Source organism: Xenopus tropicalis, chromosome 8 (assembly GCF_000004195.4).
Source record: "Xenopus tropicalis strain Nigerian chromosome 8, UCB_Xtro_10.0, whole genome shotgun sequence".
Lineage (NCBI taxonomy): Eukaryota > Metazoa > Chordata > Amphibia > Anura > Pipidae > Xenopus > Xenopus tropicalis.
Window position 1 is genome coordinate 74125009 of NC_030684.2, and position 20133 is coordinate 74145141.

General features: G+C 38.3%; 1 protein-coding gene across 1 annotated transcript in view; it reads left to right on the plus strand.

Moving 5' to 3' along the window:
* cfb (complement factor B) overlaps positions 1–18725 on the plus strand; it is a 36937-nt gene extending 18212 nt beyond the window's left edge. Inside the window, exons 8-18 of the mRNA XM_031891487.1 lie at positions 76–222; positions 611–712; positions 2015–2152; positions 6417–6529; positions 9202–9313; positions 11393–11540; positions 12337–12410; positions 13481–13584; positions 15477–15609; positions 15857–15906; positions 17043–18725. Of these exons, the coding sequence (XP_031747347.1) occupies positions 76–222; positions 611–712; positions 2015–2152; positions 6417–6529; positions 9202–9313; positions 11393–11540; positions 12337–12410; positions 13481–13584; positions 15477–15609; positions 15857–15906; positions 17043–17210 (1289 nt within the window). The 3' untranslated portion in view covers positions 17211–18725. The remainder of the gene's footprint in view (positions 1–75; positions 223–610; positions 713–2014; positions 2153–6416; positions 6530–9201; positions 9314–11392; positions 11541–12336; positions 12411–13480; positions 13585–15476; positions 15610–15856; positions 15907–17042) is intronic.
* The last annotated feature ends 1408 nt before the right edge of the window (positions 18726–20133 follow it).

The window sequence follows — 20133 nt, forward strand, 5'->3', positions numbered from 1 at the left end:
TGCAAAAATATATTGGATATTTGTTAACGAAAAACTAAACAATATCATATGTTCTCTTTCCTTTTTCCACCTCAGGTCATGCAGATAAGCAGGGAACCAACACACGCGCTGCTCTGCACTCCATTTATCAGCAGTTAATAGAACAGGAGCTGGTATACAAGAACAACAACAATAAAGAAAGTTTTATGAAGATCCACAATGTCATTTTACTCATGACAGATGGTAATTATTATTATCCTGCACTATCTACAATCCCAGTAGCCAATACATATTAATTTCAATATATATATATATATATATATATATATATATAATGTACCTGTATATGCCTTACAAACACATAGCACCAGTATCCCCTATTAAACACTATTTCAACCATTGCCAACTTCAGCTTACATACAGCCAAAAGCAAATTCTGCTACCTTTCATTATAAACAGAGCATATCCAGGTACAAGCATCCAGTGTCAAACACTTTGTTTCAGCCTGAGACAGCTACTTTTCACATTTGTCTAATATACACGTGTCAGGAATACAGAAGAAAATGAATGGCTCAAAGTTCAGTATCTGACACACACACTTATTTACATAGTTAACTCTGTGTGCCCCTAGGAAAGTTTAATATGGGAGGTGACCCTCGAGAGGAAATGAAAGTGATCAGACGGTTCTTGAACGTTGGAACAAGCAAGGACGACCTACGAGAAGAATATTTGGGTATGCAGAGAATGCTATGTGAGCCAGCAATCAGAATGTGTCCCCAATATCCATTGTTAGTAATTTTCTGCTTGCATTATATGTGTCCTTGAGCCATAAATATCTTTAAATCCACAGTGTGGAGATCAGAGCAATACCTCTTATTAAGCAAATGATCTGCACCCTGTGTTGTTCAAACTACAGCTCACAGAAACTTGTGTAACAAAACTCTGCAAACTATCTGCATGCAGATACATTAACACAGTGATCCCCAACCAGTGGCTCGTGTGCAACATGTTGCTCCCCAACCCCTTGGTTGTTGCTCCCAGTGGTCTTAAAGCTGGTGCTTCATTTTGAATTTCTGGTAAGGAGGCAAGTTTTAATTGCATAAAAACCCAGTGTAATTTCCAAAAAGAGCCTTCTGTAGGCTTCTTGACATGGGGGCTACCAAATAGCCAATTATAGCTCTCATTGGCACCCCAGGAACTTTTTTCATGCTTGTGTTGCTCTCCAAAACTTTTTCCATTTGAATGTGGCTCATGGGTATAAAAGGTTGGGGATCCCAGCATTAACATCTCATTTACATCTCATAAATGGCCAAAAACAGGTCTAAGAACAGGATATCTTTCTTTGTTAAAGAGCACTATTTATATATGAGCCAGAGGCTTGGACTTTTAAAGGAACGGTAACACCAAAAAATGAAAGTTTTTTATGAAAGTAAATGAAAGATAATGTACTGTTGCCCTGCACTGGTAAAAGTTGTGTGTTTGCTACAGTAATGCTACTATAGTTTATATAAATAAGCTGCTGTGTAGCCACGGGGGCAGCCATTCAAGCTGGAAAAACATTGAAAAGGCACAGGTTATATAGCAGATAACAGACAAGCTCTGTAGAATACAATACTGTTTTATCTGTTATCTGCTATGTGCCTGTGCAAATGCACCAGTTGTACCAGTGCAGGGCAACAGTACATTATATTATAATTACTTTTATACACTTTAATTTTTGGTGTTATTGTTCCTTGAAATGACAACATTTTAATATGAGATTATCATGAGAATACTATTAGAAAAAAAAATTTCATGAAAAGATTTTATTGATATGAAATGTTTTTGTAACGATGATCTGTTTTATATGATTGCTGGAGAGGAATAGTGTGGATTAACTTGATTTTTCTTTTCAGAGATAATACAGACATTGATCGTATTTAGAAAGTCTCTTTTTTCCATATAATACCCATATTACAATTTTTCTTTTTTTGATTAATTGGACATAGTATAAGAAAATTACAATAATACACTAATGTTTCTGCCTCCTTTTTAGATGTTTATGTATTTGGGCTGGGTTCAGACATTGATCAACCTGAGATCAATGACCTTGCTTCAAAGAAAGATAAAGAGGTTCACACCTTCCACCTGGAGAACGTGGATAAAATGAAAGAATTTTTCGAACTGATGATAGGTATGAAAGGCATTACATGATTTTTGGGCCAGTAAGCTTGGTCAGGAGGGACTGAGTCAGCAGCTTTTACTGGCTCATGTATTGGGCCAACACACATTTAAAGCCTAAATGTTAGACTTTAGATTTTGACAGGATAAAGGTATTTCTGCAAAGTACAAATTGGGACAGAGTTTTTGTAGGGTAAAATACAGAAGTCTGTAAAAGGCTTCTTAACAAATATACACTATATATTCCACTCAGAAACAAAGCAAAACTTTATGGTTCCGTAATAAAGTAAGAACTGAGATTGCTAACAAAAACAAAAATTGCATTTGCATTAGTTGGGTTACATTAAACTTTTATTGAATACAAGAAGGCAAAGGAGCAAGCAAATAGTGAAATATAGAACATTACACTTTTTACACTTTTTTATACAGCACAGAAACCATGGGTGTTAAGTCCTTCCAATCCTGCAGCACAGGAAAAAAAACCCAGAGCAATTAATTAATACAAACCTATAATAACCCCACCTCCATCCATACAAGTGTTATACACAAGCTAAACAAAACAGACAAAACCACATGCCATGCTTAATATCATTTAGAGAGGGAAATATTTGTGCTGCCTTTTGGACTAAAGAAAAATAACATTTTGGTAAGTATAAATTTAAACTTTTCCTTAGTCCTACAGGCAGCACAGAAACAATGGCATCCAGCAATCTAGAAAATGAGAGTGGGGGGGTATCTAAGGATCTTGAATAAAGACTGCCAAAGCGTGCATCATTACAGGCTGCTAAGTCTAGGCAGTAAATTGTAATAAAGGTAGAAATGTTGCTCCATGTAGCGTCTTTACAAATTTCTTTCATGTGCAAGGATGACTTGTTTTCTGCCCAGGAAGTAGACACTGCTCTAGTTGGATGGACTTTTAACTGAAAAGGAGGATCTTTCTCAGAGGATCTAATTTATTAAGCTCTTCTTCTTCCTCATTAGAAGGCATAGGGAAAAAAGAAAGGAAGAACAATTTTACTGGTCTGAAAAAAGGAAGAGTCCTCAACACAACATTTTTCAGAAAGAACAAATTATAAGGAGGCGGCACCTGCAAAGCTTGCAAATTTTCCACTCATCTAGCAGATGTAATTGCCAAAAGAAAAGCAGTTTTCTAGGACATCAACTTTTGGCTAACACTTTCCAGAGGTTTAAACGGACTCTTACACAAAGCTACCAACACCAAATTCAGATCCCATGTAGAAACAGGATCCCTAACTGAAGGTCTTAGTCTCATCATTTCTTTAATGAAGCGTTTTACCAAAGGCTCACTGGTTAATTCTCTTGCTGAAATGACAGAAATGGCGGCTAAATGTACTTTCAAGGTAAGACCTTTATCAAAGCAATCTTGAAGAATCTGAATAATCTCTGCAATTGGACAGTCCTTTGATTGAAAGTTTTTCATGGAATACCAGTGATTAAAAACTTTCCAGACTTTATTGTACACTTTAGAAGTAGACTGTTTGCGAGAATGCAGTAGAGTTTGTACCACTTTATGTGAGAGACCACTCTCTTTCAGGAGAACCTTATCAGATTCCATACTATCAGCCTCCATATGGACAGATCCGGGTGGCACACATGACCCTGGCTCAGAAGATCTTCCCTCTGAGGGAGAAACAAATACACTCCCTTGGACAGAATCATAATGTCTGTGAATCAAACTCTCCTTGGCCAGAAGGTAGCTATCAGAATGACCAAGGCCTTGTTCACCACCCTCTGAATCATTGCCAAAGGGGAATAAATGTAAGCTATCCTGAACATTGCAACCAGGAAGTCTGGATTGTCTGCTCTTGACAGAGAACAACATTTGGACACCTTCCTGTTGCCTCTGATTGCCATCAGATCAATTTGGGGAAACCCCCAAACCTCTGCAATCTGAAGAATACTTGAGTATTCAATTCCCACTCTTTTTGATTGAGAACTTTTCTGTTGAGGCAAGGCAGTTTTCTGAGCCCTTTATGTGAACCACTTTGAGAAGTTTCAGATTCCTCCCCGCCAAGCACATCAGCTTCTGACACTCCCTTATTAATAAAGGGGCCCTCGTTCCCCATTGGCGATTTATGTAAGACACTGTTGTTGTATTGTCTGATTGTACTAAGACTTCCTGATTCCTCAGAGATAACTAAAGTCTGCAAAGCCAGATGGACAACTTTGAGCTCTTTGAAATTCGAAGATTGACCACAATGACCACTTTTCTTGGACTGCTTTTTTGATGAGCACCCCAACCTGTAGACTGCAAAGAATTTCCCACTGCAGGACATGCATATGGGCTCTCACCCTAGGCATCAAACCCAGCACCTCCATGGCCTGGTGAACCTGAACCTTTTGACCCTTCAGCAGTCCTTTCACTGCCACTATTAACACAGCCATCTTCTCTGGTGGGAGAAAGACCCTCATCTGCAAGTTGTCTAATTGCAGACCCAAGAATTTCATGGATGTGGATGGCAGAAGCGTCAATTTCTCGAAGTTGACTATGCAGCCATGAGATTCTAGAAGATCCGATGCAATAATCAAGTGTTGTCTCATCTCTTCCAGGACCCTGCCTTCAGCAGCCAATCATCTAGGTAACGATCAAAGAAGACCCCTTGTTTCCTCAGAGCCGCTGCTAGAACACCACTATCACTCCGGGCACTGAGGTTATACCAAAAAGGGAGAGCTGTGAATTGGAAGTGGCGAACATTGTCTCTAAGGCCTACTGCGTGAAGAAATAAATAAATGCAAATACGCGTCTCTTAAGTCTATGGTGACTAGAAGGTCTCCTTGTTGAAGAATATTTATTGCTGACTTGATGGTCTCCATTTTCCAACTTCTCTTTTCTCCAACTTTCCAACTTCTCTCATGAACTGGTTTAAAAACTTTAGATCCACCACCAGCCTGAAGGTTCAATTTGGCTTGTGAACTAAAAAGAGAGTCAAATAAACTCTTTTTGCTCTTTTTGAGGAACCAGTTCTAGAGCTTTGATGACAACAATGCAAAATCTGTGAATTGGAGTCCTCTGAAAAGTTATGCAGCATACCTTCTTTTATCACCTTTAACACCCAAGAATCTGTGGTTGTTTCCTGCCAAGCAAGAAAAAAGAAAGTCAGCCTTCTGCCAACCTTCTTATTGGTTCTTGCATCTGCCAACCAAGCCTTGAGCCATAACGCTTTTCTGCCTAAAGTACAAAGAGACATAGTTCTGGCTCCCACTTTGCTGGATTTTTCAAGTACTACATCTCTCCCAAAACCCAGCCTGCCAGGCACAGTATGCATATATGAATACTGCAGTCCAAAAGCCTAAGGAAGGCATCCCCTGGTGGACTCATTGTCAGGTAGTTCCCCATGCGGCCATCAGACACCTCAGTGCCTGGATCATCGACCACAAGGTCCAAAGGTCTGTGATAGGGACAGGATAAAGAACTCTGGGAAAGGAGGAAAGGAAGTGGGGTTATTTTAGGATTATATTAATATATATTAAAATATTTTTCTTGTGCTGCAGGGGTGAATGGGGACTTAACCCTATTGGTTTCTGTGCTGCCTGTAGGACAAAGGAAAATAGATCATTGCTGAGAAAAACAATTTTTAAATGTATTTTTCAACGAAAGCCATAGGTATGGGACCCCCTGTATGAAAGACAGGTAAACTGGTTTGTAGAAACATAGAAAGGCAGACATTTTTAACCACTACGTTATAAAGGCTTCCTTTTTAAAGAAAAGTAAAAGGTGACTTCAATAGGTATAGAATTGTTTTTTCTGCTTCTGCTCCGTTTAGGAAACGTACTGGACAGGATAAAAAGATCAAACCGTGCCAAAATCTAATCGGCCGCTAAGGCATGAGTTTATAGTGGGATGTGGGGAATGAAAAACCTAAATGTTGTATGGTTTTATGCAGAGTATAATGTATTTGCAAAGATAGAGATGCATTTCTGGGATAAAACACTGCATTTAAATTATTCTTGTTACATCTTGGATAATGAAGGCAATGAAAATATCTGCAGACTCCACAGCTGCAATCTTAGTGCTAATGTTTTAACTAGGCATTTTATATAGTTTAAGAAGAAATGGGGCATTGCCATGCAATTTATATGTCCCAGACTTAAACAATTGATACTAAACACATTGCTAACATGGATGAAGCCCGGCGATCACAAAGCTCTGGTATAGAGTACAATAAACAGTGATCTTCTCCATGGACATTAACAAGTAAATCTTTTTTTGCACTGTTTCTATCCGATTCCAATGTGAATGTTTGCCCTGCTTTCAGATGAATCAGATGTAATGGATACCTGTGGGCTGTCAAAATATCATTCAGTGGATCCAGATGAGAGAACAAGAGCATCTGAGATGTTTCCCTGGATTGCTAAAATCACTATTTCTGTAAGTAACTGCCAAAATATGTTGAACTGTTTGCTAATTATGTTGGAAACAGCAGCTGAGGTTTTCTCATTCTCAGTTAAGTGCTAGGCTAAAAGCTAAAATATGATCAATGATGTCCTTAGTGGGTACACCCAATAGTTTGTAGTTTGAGTAGTCTGGTCTGGAGGGAAGTGTTAACTGACTACATATTAGTAGTGATAAATGGCATTAACCCCATATTCCAAGCTGTGCTTTCAGATTCGTGCTTGTCCCTAAATAACACAGCTTCACTGAAACTGGGATAATCTGATTTCTATAATCTGCCTGCCTTCTAAAATATCTTTCAAAGCCAACCATGAGCATCAGCTCTAGTTACAGTCTGTAACAATCTCCTCAGGAAAAACAGAAATAGCAGAAACAGGAAGGCTTTTACTAGAGCAGTCCTTTCTTTTTTAAGAGGACATGTAGCATAACTCAAAATTCCCCAGTCTTTTAGGCAATAATGAATAATATATGGTGCTAATTTCAATCTGGGCTAAAAATTATCATTTTCTTTATCATTATCTTAAAAAATGACCCCTTTATTGGAGATCCCCACAGATCCCCTATAGTCCTTGTCCATGGTTCAAATGAGGGGTAGGCATATCCTAGCAGCCCCTGCCTGAAGCGCAGTAGAAGGGGTATAGCCAATCACAGTACTGCATTCACACAAGAAAATGCCTGCTGCAGTTCCCTATCAGGCCCACCTATTTGCTCATTGGTTCTTATCCTACAGTGCAGTGTGCTGAGAGCCACCGCCTCCCCTGCACAGCCTAGGAAAGGAGGCAGCAGGAAGTGGAACAGTTGTGTGGGACTAGTAGGGTTTTTGGAGAAATTTTTAATAAATCAGCCTAATTGCACATTTTCTAAGCACATTTCTTCTCTATTTAAAATAGTGTAATGCACTGGCACATTCTTGTTTTTTTAATACAATATGCCCCCTTTAGATAGAGAAAGTATCACAAATTTAGGAGTTTTTTATTCTTAGATTATGCCCCATTACTCCCCTGACACATGCTGTGATGCCCCAACCATGACCCTTGCTCAATCCAAGCCTTGGTTATAAATACTAGAGGCTCCCAGTTTTGGATGGGTTGACATTTCACAAGATCCTTATGAAGACACTATGTTGCCTGCAAGACATTTCAAAGACAAATGGCAGGGGATTGCCAGGCTTATTAGCATGATGCAGTAATTAACTGTTGAGCCCAAATTCATAGTTACATAGTAAATATTGAAAAAAAACCTTCTAGCTTACCAAGGGAAAGGCAAAACCCCCTGAAACTGTCTCCAATTTACCTTAGAAGAGGAAACAAAAGTTCTCCCTGACTGCAAAAGAGGATATATAAAGGGATACTGACATGATTTTATGGTGTACTAAATTACACTGTTTACATAGCAAATAATTCCCTCTGCCATTTAAAATTTTATTGTTGAACTAACAAATGTATTTTTTTTAGTTGTCATATTGGTGTGTAGGCAGCCATCTTAGTGCATTGTGCCTGAGTCTGAGCTTTCAGAAGGAGCCAGCGCTACACATTAGAACTGCTTTCAGATAATTTATTGTCTCTCCTACTCTCATGTAACTGGAGGAGTCCCAAGCTGGACTTGGATTTCCTACTATTGAGTGTTATTCTGATATCTACTGGGAGCTTCTGTCTTGCTACCTTCCCATTGTTCTGCTGATTGGCAGCTCAGCAGTAAAGTGTGACTGAAGTTTATCAGAGCACAGGTCACATGGCTGTGGCACCCTGGGAAATGAAGAATATGGCTTGCCCCGTGTGAAATTTCAAAATTAAATTTAAAAAAAAATCCATTTGTGTTTTTGAAAAACATGTTTCAATGCAGGATTCTGGAGAAGATCTATTAACTGATGTGTTTTGAAAAAGAACATGTTTTCCCATGAGTAGATGTAAAAGCTTCCATTAGTATTCAAATAAGCTCATTATTGCTACATTATCTGGCTTTTTGCCCAGATGTGTCTGTAGTTTTGTTAAGAGTAGTAAATAAGATTACAGTGACTACAGGGGCATGCTTATTGGGAATTATTTTGTAGTAACTAAATCTCAGCAGCCTAGCACATGCTTATTTTTGTTGACAGTTTATACTTTCAAAAGTATCACTCCTCAAGCCTCAACTGTGGGCTACTCTGTTAAAATGAATACTTTGTATAGACAATGTTAGTACAGTTTATAACTGTATTTTATGGATGAAAGAAGCAGTTAATTAAATGTGGGTTTCTTTACCTCTTTTAAAGGGTAAGTTCACCATTAAGGTAACTTTTGCTGTAGTATTTACTGCAGAATTCTAAGATATTCTACAGCTGGTCTTTATTTTTATTGTATTTTTATGTTTTTTATTTCATAAATGCCTACAAGATTACATTATTTTTTATTTATCCAAAATGTCTCCTGTAATGATTCAAAAGCATACAAAATAAATAATAGAGATCAAATGTAAAGTTTCTTAGAGCATCTATAACATCATTATCAATTTCTTGGCTATTCTTGGGGTTTGCAGTTAATGTTATAATATATAAACAAAAATTCATTCAAAAAGCATTAGCTGGCTTATGGCAATAACCATATACCAAATCAGTGCTTAGCAGATAGCTATGAGTATGCACCAACTTTCTTTATTTATTGGTCTGATAGGGCAGCAGTGTGCAATACTGTAAAGGAACCATCCTGTCTCCATATTTCATCTTGACAGCTGCTCACTGTTTTCATCTGGATGATAAAAATCAAAAAATACAAGTTATTGTTGGTAAGTGTTTAAATAAGAGAAGAAGGTTGCTTGCTCTCACAGGGAGCTACTCTAGGAAAGTGTGTGTGTGCCCAGAGCCTGGAATACACAAGCCTTGGGGAATTAGCTGAATGAATAGTAGATATAAAGGAAAAAACAGCCAGTTAAACAGATACTGTTGTCAAATAATCATATTTAACACAAGCCTTTGCAGTGCTGTGTTATTTTGTAACTTCAGAATTCCAATATCACATTTGTGCATTTTAAAAGTTGTTTGTTCTTAGGCTAATGGCACAGTGGTAGATCAGTTGAGTCTGCTTTTTGTTTTGTGATAGTGCTCTGATCGAAAATGACCCCACCATAAATATTTATTACCTGTACATATCCCTTATATCAAGTTTACAGTTTAGCTTATTACCTTACATAAGGCATTATATGTATGTACCAGCATTACATACAAGCTGTGTGCAGGGGCAAAGCTCAGTTTTGGCTACACTTTGGGCATCAGCATAATTTGGCCAAGAACATGGGTAGCAAAATCAGAGAGCCACTTATTTGGTAACAACAGCAAAATGAGCAGTTTTCAAGGTGTTTGGCAGCTCTAGATTTTGTATATATTGTAGTGAGAATTTTTTACATTCTGAAGTGAAATGGCAGGAATTCCACAGGTTAATTAAGTTGGGGCCTGTACACTTGCTGTGTAATCATGACAAAACTGTGTTCTGCACTGAACGCTGGATAAAAATCAGTGCTAAGTGAAGAGCGTGGCATAAGGATGTGCAGCTAGCCCTGTCCTTATTGTCTGCCTTAAAGGAACAGTAACACTAAAAAATGAAAGTGTATAAAAGTAACTAAAATATAATGTGCTGCTGCACTGCACTGCTAAAAGTTGTGTGTTTACTTCAGAAAGTCTACTATAATTTATATAAATAAGCTGCTATGTAGCCATGGAGGCAGCCATTCAAAGGAGAAAAGGCACAGGCACATAGCAGATAACAGATAAAACACTATTGTATTCTACAGAACTTATCTGTTATCTGCTATGTAACCTGTGCCTTTTCTCCTTTTTTCCAGCTTGAATGGCTGCCCCCATGGCTACACAGCAGCTTATTTATATAAACTATAGTAGTGTTACTGTAGCAAACACACCAGTTTTACCAGTGCAGGGCAACAGTGCATTATATTTTTATTACTTTAAAGCTCTTTCATTTTTTGGTGTTACTGTTCCTTTAAATCACTCCTAACTTGCGCTTCAGAATGATGTGCAAGTTAGTGGTGGGAGGGGAGGACGCTTACATACTCCCAGGGTTGGACTGGAGGGTGCAGAGCCCACCGGGGCTGCTGCCCCTGAGGCCCCTGCACCCCCCCACAGGGGCCCCCACCATGGCCCCCGCACCCCCACAGAGGCCCCCGCCGCCCAACTCTCTCCCCTGAGTGGGCGTAAGTTAAACTTACTTTCAGCGCATCAGGGGAGGGAGACCAGCAGGGATCCGGTCTAGGACCCAGTGCTCCACCGGCCCAGTCTGACCCTGCATACTCCCCCTCCTACACCTTTAGGCTACACTGGATTTTAAATGCAATCTACAGGTCTTTATGCTCAAAAATGGAGCGCATAGGTCTAATAAAATGCACAACTGAGCCCTTTTTTCATGCTTTGCATACTGTGTTTTGTTTGCAATGAGCCCTGTTATTTAAACTAAGGCCTTGTAAAGTTAATGATCTGAAAATTAAATATTTGGAGACGCCTTGTGGCAATTTTAAAAGTTACTGTTTGACATGAATATCTATTCCCATGGGGGGATACTGTTCATCTTTGATACTGAGCTGTGTTATGCACTAAATCCACTGGGATGCAACTGTACAATAACATGTAGTTTTATTTTGTGTGTGGGGGTTAACGGAAAAGGAAGCAGTAGCTTCTTCTCATCCCACAATGACTGAAGAGTCTTTAACTACATCATTTAATACAATAGAACAGTAAATAGAACTCAATCCCTTTCTTCTAGACTCATGTTAAACATTGATGTTTGCCCCTGTTTAAATACCCTGCTGCTAATGCTCTCCTTTTTCTTACACCTCTCTCTCCACCCTTTAATACAGATGGAAAGGAGTACCCTGTAAAACAACCCTACAGGCATCCTAAATATAACCCAATATCCAAGGTAGACAAAAACATTAAGAGAGCATTTGATTATGATGTTGAACTACTTGAACTGCAGAAGAAGATTGAATTCTCCGTCACTGCCAGGTGCCAGAAATGATGGGAAATAACAGGACAGGCCTGTAGTAGCACAAATAGTTTAATATGGAAATGAAGGGAAGTGTATTAAAAGAAAAGGAACAGCATATGTCATGGTAACCCAACAGTAAAATACAAAGTGGTCTTAAAGGAGAACTTAAGGTTAACAAAGAATTGGGCTAGAAATTATATATCAAAGCATTATCAAGAATACTTAATAAGGGCCCTAATGTAGGTTAAAGATTGGATGCACAGTGATATTGAATAAATTCACATAATGGCAGTATGGCTTGCTGACACACCTCAATGTTCTGCAGGCACAGATCTTCTGGCAACGAAGAGCAAAGCATAAAATGTAAGGTGTAGCATTTCTAGCCCAATTCATTGTTAAGCTCCTGACCTGGATCATCACTGTTACAGTCAACAATTCTAGGAATGTACTGTAGGTTCCGTATGTAGAATAGAATATTTCCACTGATTTTCTCTTTTAGGCTTTAGTTCCCCTTTAACAAATGTCCTAAATAAGGAAAAGTGTCTAAAACTAAGAAAAGGGACAGGGAAACAAAAGTAAATGAATAAAAGACATACATTTAAGTTTGATTGAGAAGTCAAAGAAAAGGGTTATAGGACAGGGAATTTTTGTTTATAGACGTTTACACAGAAGGCAATGATTTATTCACTTATTGTTATTGTGGTAAAGTACACAAATTAGTGAGTTCAAATATCTGGGGATAAATGAGAGATGAGGGTGTATGGAAAGCGTATGGAAAGCATGAATGGGTAAACTGTTCTTTTCTCTCCTCAGGCCTATATGTATTCCATGTACTCAGAGCACAGCACAGGTACTGAAGGTGCCAGGAGCACCCTGCAGCAGTCATGGTAAGTAAAAATGAGAGAAGAAATGGGTCCTGGAGAAATAAGAAAGAAAAGGAATATGGAGGTTTTCTGGAATATTCATTCAGTTGGAAGCACCCAGGTCCACTCTTGCCAGCAACTTGGGCACTCCACCCAGCCAAAAATAAAAGTAATGCAACACTGTGGGAGGAGGGATTTGCAACTGAGATGGGGGCCTCTTGGGTGGCAGCCACAGTAGACCCCTGGACAGTGCAGTCTGACACTGGTTGCATTTCTATGCCTAGTTCCAAAAAATAGAGTAGTCAGATATCAATGGAAAGGGGCCAATCAACTGATTACAAATAACTCTAAAACCACTGATATTGTGTAATGAACGTACACTGGAAAGTTGGCTATACTGTGCACAAAAAAACTGTTTCTTGGATAGGGGACCCTATTAAGTGGAAGGACAGTCTGAGTAAAAGAGAGGAACCTTCTACAGATACTGTACTGCATTAATTAACTTTCTCTTCATCCACTCCCTTTCAATATGCATAGTTTAAGCCAAAGCAAAACAAAGATATCATTAAAACAATTTTCATTTATGTTGAGGATTAGGCACTAGGGGGAAATGTTGCAACTCTCTAAACAACATAGCAGCTTTCCTTGCTTCTACATTGTTTCAGAGGTCAGCGCTATAGAGAATATAATCAGCCGCTTCTTTCAATATCAGATACATTTACAAATAACTTTGGACACTTGTCCAAGCCCCCCTTCACTCAAGACACAGCTCCTGTAATAGGAAAGAAGATAGCAGTATGGATACTCATTATTAAGTAGGGGTATGAGTAAACTCTTTTTATTTTTACAAAATGAGAAGTATTTTTTAATAATTAGGACATTATTAAAACCATCTAAATTACCTCAGGTTTTAAAGTCTTTTTATGATAGTCCCTTGTTAGATGTTTATGATAGTGTTTCAGTATGCTATTGGTGTGGGTGCAAGTTAACTTTTGGTTTCAGTTTCAGTACAAAAAGTCAAGGAAAGTAAGCTAACCCACAAGGGGGTGTTAAGCCACAGCAAACTACTTTTTCTCCTCATGTTTTACTTCTAGAAAAAGCTTTATTGTCTGAAGAGGAGGTCAAAGCTATCTTCATAGCAGAGGAATCAAAAAACCCATTGGAACAGAAGAATGTGATAATAAAGAGAGGCAGTAAGGTACGCAGCAAGCATAAACTTTGTCAGGGGTTTCAGGGTTTATATTTTTTAGGAGGGTTTTCTGTTTAGTAAAGTGATTTTTAGTGAGCTATATCATCAGAGGGTAACATTTTGCCAGAATTCTAATAAACAATGCCTATGAAGGATTTCATTCATCTAGGTCATGATGTACAGTATCTAGTAGTACTAGTAATAGAGCAGCTGGACTTGCTAAGTATTCTTAAAACATTTCACCATATATCTAAGTATCTTCCACAATTCACCTGGAATGGAGTGGAATGGAGCACCCTAGAATTATAAACCCTTAAGGTAATACAGGCACCAAAATCCAGTCATTTATTTCCATCCTGTATTTACAAGGTACATGATTGTAACTACAAATTGTTGTGAACCCATCAAGCTATAAAATTTGGAATCCTACTACTACTACTGGGGCCTATGGGGGGACTGTGTAGTTGCAACTGTGGGGTGTGCAGAGATATAAGCTTTCTAAATGCATATACTAAAGAAGCCCTACATGATAGATAATGTATTCTAATTCTAAATAAATGTATATTTTAATTATGTAAAAGTAATATAATGTAGTTCTTATATGTGAACTATCCCTTTAAGCACCTGCATCAAGAATGTTAGCCAATGTTTGTAAAAAGGAAGATTCTGACTTGCCCTACCACATCCATAACTGATTATTGCAGATTTATACTCTATAGAAATGAAAAGTTATATAATTTTATAAAATGTCAGTTATTTTTTAATGATGCACCATAATCTCTGAAAAAAAACCATCATAAGAATCATTTTTCACCAGATCTTCCCACACTCTTGAGGGCTCATTTGTAAATATACATGCTCAGCTGAAAAGTGCAGTAGCCCATATCAGCCTATAAACAAATAGTTTAGTCTGCTACCAGTTAGCAAATCAAAGCAAAGTTCTGACTGGTTGCCACAAGCACTGGTGCAATTTAACAACTCAGTCCTTGTGTGTTTCTCCTTCTCTTCTCATCAGTACTCAGTAGACAGAACTTTAAAGATCTTTACTTCCAAGCAGGGTCGGAATGGGGGGTGAAGGGCCCACCGGGGCTCCCAACAGAGGGGCCCTGCAGGTGCCCCCGCCGGCCGCGTCCCCTAATTGCCTCCCTCCCCCCCGCAGGAGCCCCCCTGACCCCCCTTGCAGGGCCCCCCACCCAACGTCCTCCCCCAAGCGTGTGTAATTTAACTCGTCAGGGGAGGAGCGGTCTGGGCAGGGGGAGCGCAGGCAAGGGTCGGGTCTGGGCCGCCGGGGCCCACTAGAGCCAGGGGCCCACCGGGATTTTTCCCGGTGTTCTGGTGGCCCAGTCCGACCCTGCTTCCACAGATACTCATGTATTGCCAAGTTCGACATATGGCAGCCAATAACCTCTTTCCTTCCTGTTGAACAGCTTGACTAACCTTATTTAAAGAAGAAAAGCTACTGAAGTTTCTTCTCAATAAATCACCCTAGAACTAAAATGCTATATTTATATTTGTAGAATGCCTTAACATACCTGAGTAAACAGCCCTATAAACTTTACCTTTAAAGTTTTTTTAAGGTAGCAGCTGCCATTTTAGCTTGATCTGACTTCACTTCCTGTCTGCATCTCTGTGTTCTGGGCTCAGAGAGGGGAGGGAGGAGGACAGAAAATGGAGGGGCAGAGAGGACCAAGCTGAGCATGCTTAAGCCAGGGCCCTGGAGCTTTTTGCAAAGAGAAGGACGTTTGTGCACAGAAAAACATGCTGTGTTTCTTTTTACAGAGGACATAGAGCAACATCACTGCAAGTGTTTATGGCTGTATTTATGCAGACCTTTCTAACAAAGCTTACGTAGTTTTAACCATTCCTTGTCCTTTAACTTTCCACATTCTGTGTTTTTATAGAGAACTGCTTGCCTAGAAGCTGCTAAAAAAGCACCGGAACTGAAGAATGTGACAGATATTGAGGATGCTGTTACAGAGCAGTTTCTCTGTACTGGGGGAATTGAACCAGTGGTGGACCCACCAGTGTGTAAAGGTAATATAGCCTTAGTTGCTTCTGCCATATCCTTCTGTGAAAGGGGCTATATACAGGAAGAAGCAAAGTGAGAGTGAGAAACATTGGCTTGTAGATTATTGCCCTTGAGGTCATCTGATTCCTGTCTGACACACTGGGACAGGATTGTTCTCTCATCTTCATATATATCCAGTCTCTTGGCCCTGTATTAATCAGGTTTCTCTGTTATTTAATGGCTTGTAAATAATGATGTTTCTCTAACCTACAGGGGATTCAGGAGGTCCACTAATCATCCCAGTTAGAAGGAGATATGTTCAGGTAAGGCTCTGGCATGATTTTTCATTGGGTAGGATGACAATGGATGTACACCAAACTTTTTAAAAAAATTACTATGATTTTCAAATACCTGTGAACGTTACATTCATTATTGCAATAAATGAACACATAGAGAAAAATACATGGATACATGAATAAACTTAATTCCATCCACAACATTTTGATGGGCTGGCTAAAATTTATAGCTGAAGTTGTGCTGTCATCTGGTGTGATCCTTGTTCACACACACACACACACACACACACACATATATATATATATATATATATATATATATATATATATATATATATATATATATATATATATATATATATATATATATATATATAGTAGAATATAGAATAAGTGTCAGGAGACCCTCTAGTGACCAAAAGAATGTAATATATATATATATATATATATATATATATATATATATATATATATATATATATATATATATATATATATATATAATATATATACCCTTGCACCACTCCTCAGAATTAAAGATAAAAAATATTTATTAAGCTGTATTAACCCCATATACTGTACATAGCCTAACATGTTTTTTTTGCCACCCAGCACTTAATCATAGGCTCCAAAGAGGGGGGATCTAAACATTAATAGTAAATATATTATTTCACCCTCTTTATTATTTAAAACCAAGCAATGTGAAAAACATCACTTATTATGTCACAGACCCTTATACATCACATAATAAGCAACACTGATATACAATCATGCCAAACTCAGTGTCATAATATAAAACATCCACGTTATGGGGTTATATTTTGTTTAACCATTGCAAGTCACAATTATCAATACATAATAATGGCATGATTGTATATCAATGTTGCTATTTATGTGATGTATACGGGTCTGTGACATAATAAGTGATGTATTTTACATTGATTGATTCTAAGCAATTTGTTATGTGTACACCATGAGGCTGCCACTGTATGTTTGCAATGTCTGTTTTCAGATCCTGTTGTGATAGATAAGGATATTTGTGAGTCTATTGAGCAAGTAGATCATTTGGTGATGATTGGTAGTGATTAATACTCCTGAACCTGACAAAGGTTAAAGCACTGTGCGAATGTACACAAGTCTCACTATCCTTTCTCTTTCCCAAGGTTGGCATTATAAGTTGGGGAACTGTGGATCACTGTGAAAATGGTAAAAGAGTAAAACAAACTCATAAGAATGCTCGAGACTTTTACCAGGATATTTTCAAAGTCTTGCCTTGGATTAAGAAAGTTTTGGAGGAAAGTAAAGAATCTCTCACTTTCCTTCCCAACTAAATGAAACAAATGGTAACCTTTTGGGTACAGCAGGTGGCACTGCCAAACAAAGAACTACAATGACTTGCTCCCATACCCTGCAATTTGCTTTGCAGCTATTTGCATTTTCCAAAATTAGTTATAAGTTTGGGAACTCACACAGCATGAGTAAAGTTTTTTTCTACTATTACTAAAGGCCTGTTACGCTCATCCATGTTCCTGCAGAAATATGCTAAGTATAGGGAATACATACACTGTCAGTTTATGGTATGACTCTGCATGGGCTATGGAAAAACATTAAGGTTTGTTAGTTCTAATGCCAAGCCTGGAGTCAGAAGGCTAAGGTAGGTGATAGGAAAGATTGTAAGCAGACAGCACAATATGACGCAATTGCTAGCACAGTGGGTATTCACATCAAGTTAATGGGCAATTTCAGTGCTTCTTGTTTTTAAAGGAGAACTAAAGCCTAAATTGAACATGGCTAAAAATCTCAAATTTTATATACTTACTGCACCAGCCTAAAGTTTCAGCATTTTAATAGCAGCAATAATCTAGGACATCAAACTAGTCACAGGGGGTCACCATCTTGAAAAGTGTCTGTGACACTCACATCACTCTGAGAAGCTGTTGGGAAGCTAAGTTTAGGGGTTATCTGGAAATTATCAAGCAGAAATTAAGGTTCACCTGTCATATAATTTGATGTTACTGGTCCGATTATTACATTCTGATGCTAATTGCACTGCTTTCTGAGCTGCCATGTAGCAATGATCTGTATTAATTGTCAGCCTTGTAATATTTATATTTCTGCCTCACTTCTTAGTTAGACTTTAGGTCTCCTTTAAGTTGCCCAAAATTGCCCCTGTGCCATTGCTGTATTATACAGACACTGATGAGACAATATGTAATTTAATCCAATTATTTTCATATTGTGGTTCCTAAATTATTTTTCTATATAATCTGCCTGTCTATAACTGTCAGCAATTACTAGCAACCAAGTTACATTTTGATTTTACATTTCTGTTGTTATGACTTATGTTTCTATTTAGGCCTTTTCCTCTTCCTCTTCCAGTCTGCAGTTCAATTCACCACTTAGTTGCAAGGGGGAGTGGCAAACTGCCAATCAGATAAAAGACTGAACTGCAAAATGGCATGGCTCAAAGCAAAATCATAGATAAACGACACAAAGAATTAGAATGTCACTGTCTACACCATGTAATAAAAGGTGCAAAGTTTGATACAGGTCTAGTCACCTATAGCAACCAATCAGCAGGTAGTATTTACTTATCACCTGTTTTAAAACATCTTATTGGTTGCTACGAGTTTCTGCACTTGGGCAAAATTACTGTTCATACAGGGGAGTGGTGTTTTAAGGTCAATAACAGTAACTGTAATTTTGCAGAAAAACTAAGTGTTTCTCCAATTATTCATGCTGCTGTGAATATCAGTGCTTGTACCCATCATGCTTGCTGACTTATCCACCACCTAATTCAGAAACTTTCCACTGATAATAAACTTTCGTTATCTGTACAATTTCAACCTAGTGTCATTTTTATGTCTGTCATTTTTATGACATCCTAGTCTTTTGTAAGGGTGGTCTCTCCTGAAGTCTATGGAAAATGCTTGCCATTAGGAAATAGATGTAAAGTAAAGCACGCACAGCAAGATCTGTCTTTTTGGCAAGGATACCGGGTACATGTGTTAGGCCAAATCAGGGCAATACTTGGATACAGGTCTAAGCTGATTTTTGTTGCTTGTATTAAAGGACATGGTCACAATCTACACCCCCACATTTTACAATGTGTACATGTAGATATATCTGTAATGGTGAGCACAACTATCCCTCTGCTATTAATACTCACCCAGCTTCTGTCAAGTGACCCCTGTGATGTCCCATAAACTTGGCAATCATTTGGGAGCTCTAAATTTAGGCACATTGTATGTAAAATTCTTTACAAATATACAGTAAAAATGTTTCATTCTGAAACATACTAATGACAGTTTAAGACAAGAACATATTTTAACGTAGATCTCTAAGTAATTTGCAATATATGGATGAATAATTGAAATAGGCATTTCAAGTAGTTTTTATACAATAAATCTTACTGTTCTTTAATGCACTGTTATGAGTGAGTGAGAATTTATTTTATTTGTTTAAATTAAGTGGTTTTTGGTGAGCACAAATTAAAATTGTGTCCACTCATTGTTAGAGTCCCTCACCCCTAAATCTAGAACGCAAACAGCGGGGAACTGATTTGTTCTCTGGCATACCATATAGTTAAGAATATATAGGGAATAATGTACCCATTATTCTAAAATATAAGGATAATGTAAGTCATGGGAGGAGTTCCATGACCATATAAAGGTGCAAAGCTGAAGGCCGAGTGCTTTTATACAGGTCATGAAACTCCAAGGTGGCTCCTAATATCCTCATATTTTACAATACTAAGGGGGACATTTACTAATCCACGAACGTCCGAAAGCGTCCGATCGTAATGATCGGTATCTTTGCGACTTTTTCTTATTTTTTGCAACTTTTTTGTATATTTTCCGCAACTTTTTCGTCGCTGTCGCGAAAAATTCGTATTGTCACGAAGAGTACAAAAATTTCGTATTCATTCAAGCTTCGGTATTGTGACTTTCCTTGGGCCAGGTTGGAGCTGCAGAGTGCCATTGAGTCCTATGGGAGGCTTCCAAAATCAAGCAAAGTCGGAAAGGTTTGCCCGCCGTTTACGATCACTCAATACGAAAAAGTCGCGACGGCGGCGAAATATTCACGCAAAATCCGAAAAAGTCGCAAACATACGAAAAAATCGCGACGGCGGCGAAAAGACGCCAACATTTTCGTTTCCAATACGAATTTTTCCCATTCGGGATTCGGATTCGTGGATTAGTAAATGTGCCCCTGAGTGTCCGTTATAACTGACAACATCACTAAGTGACATTT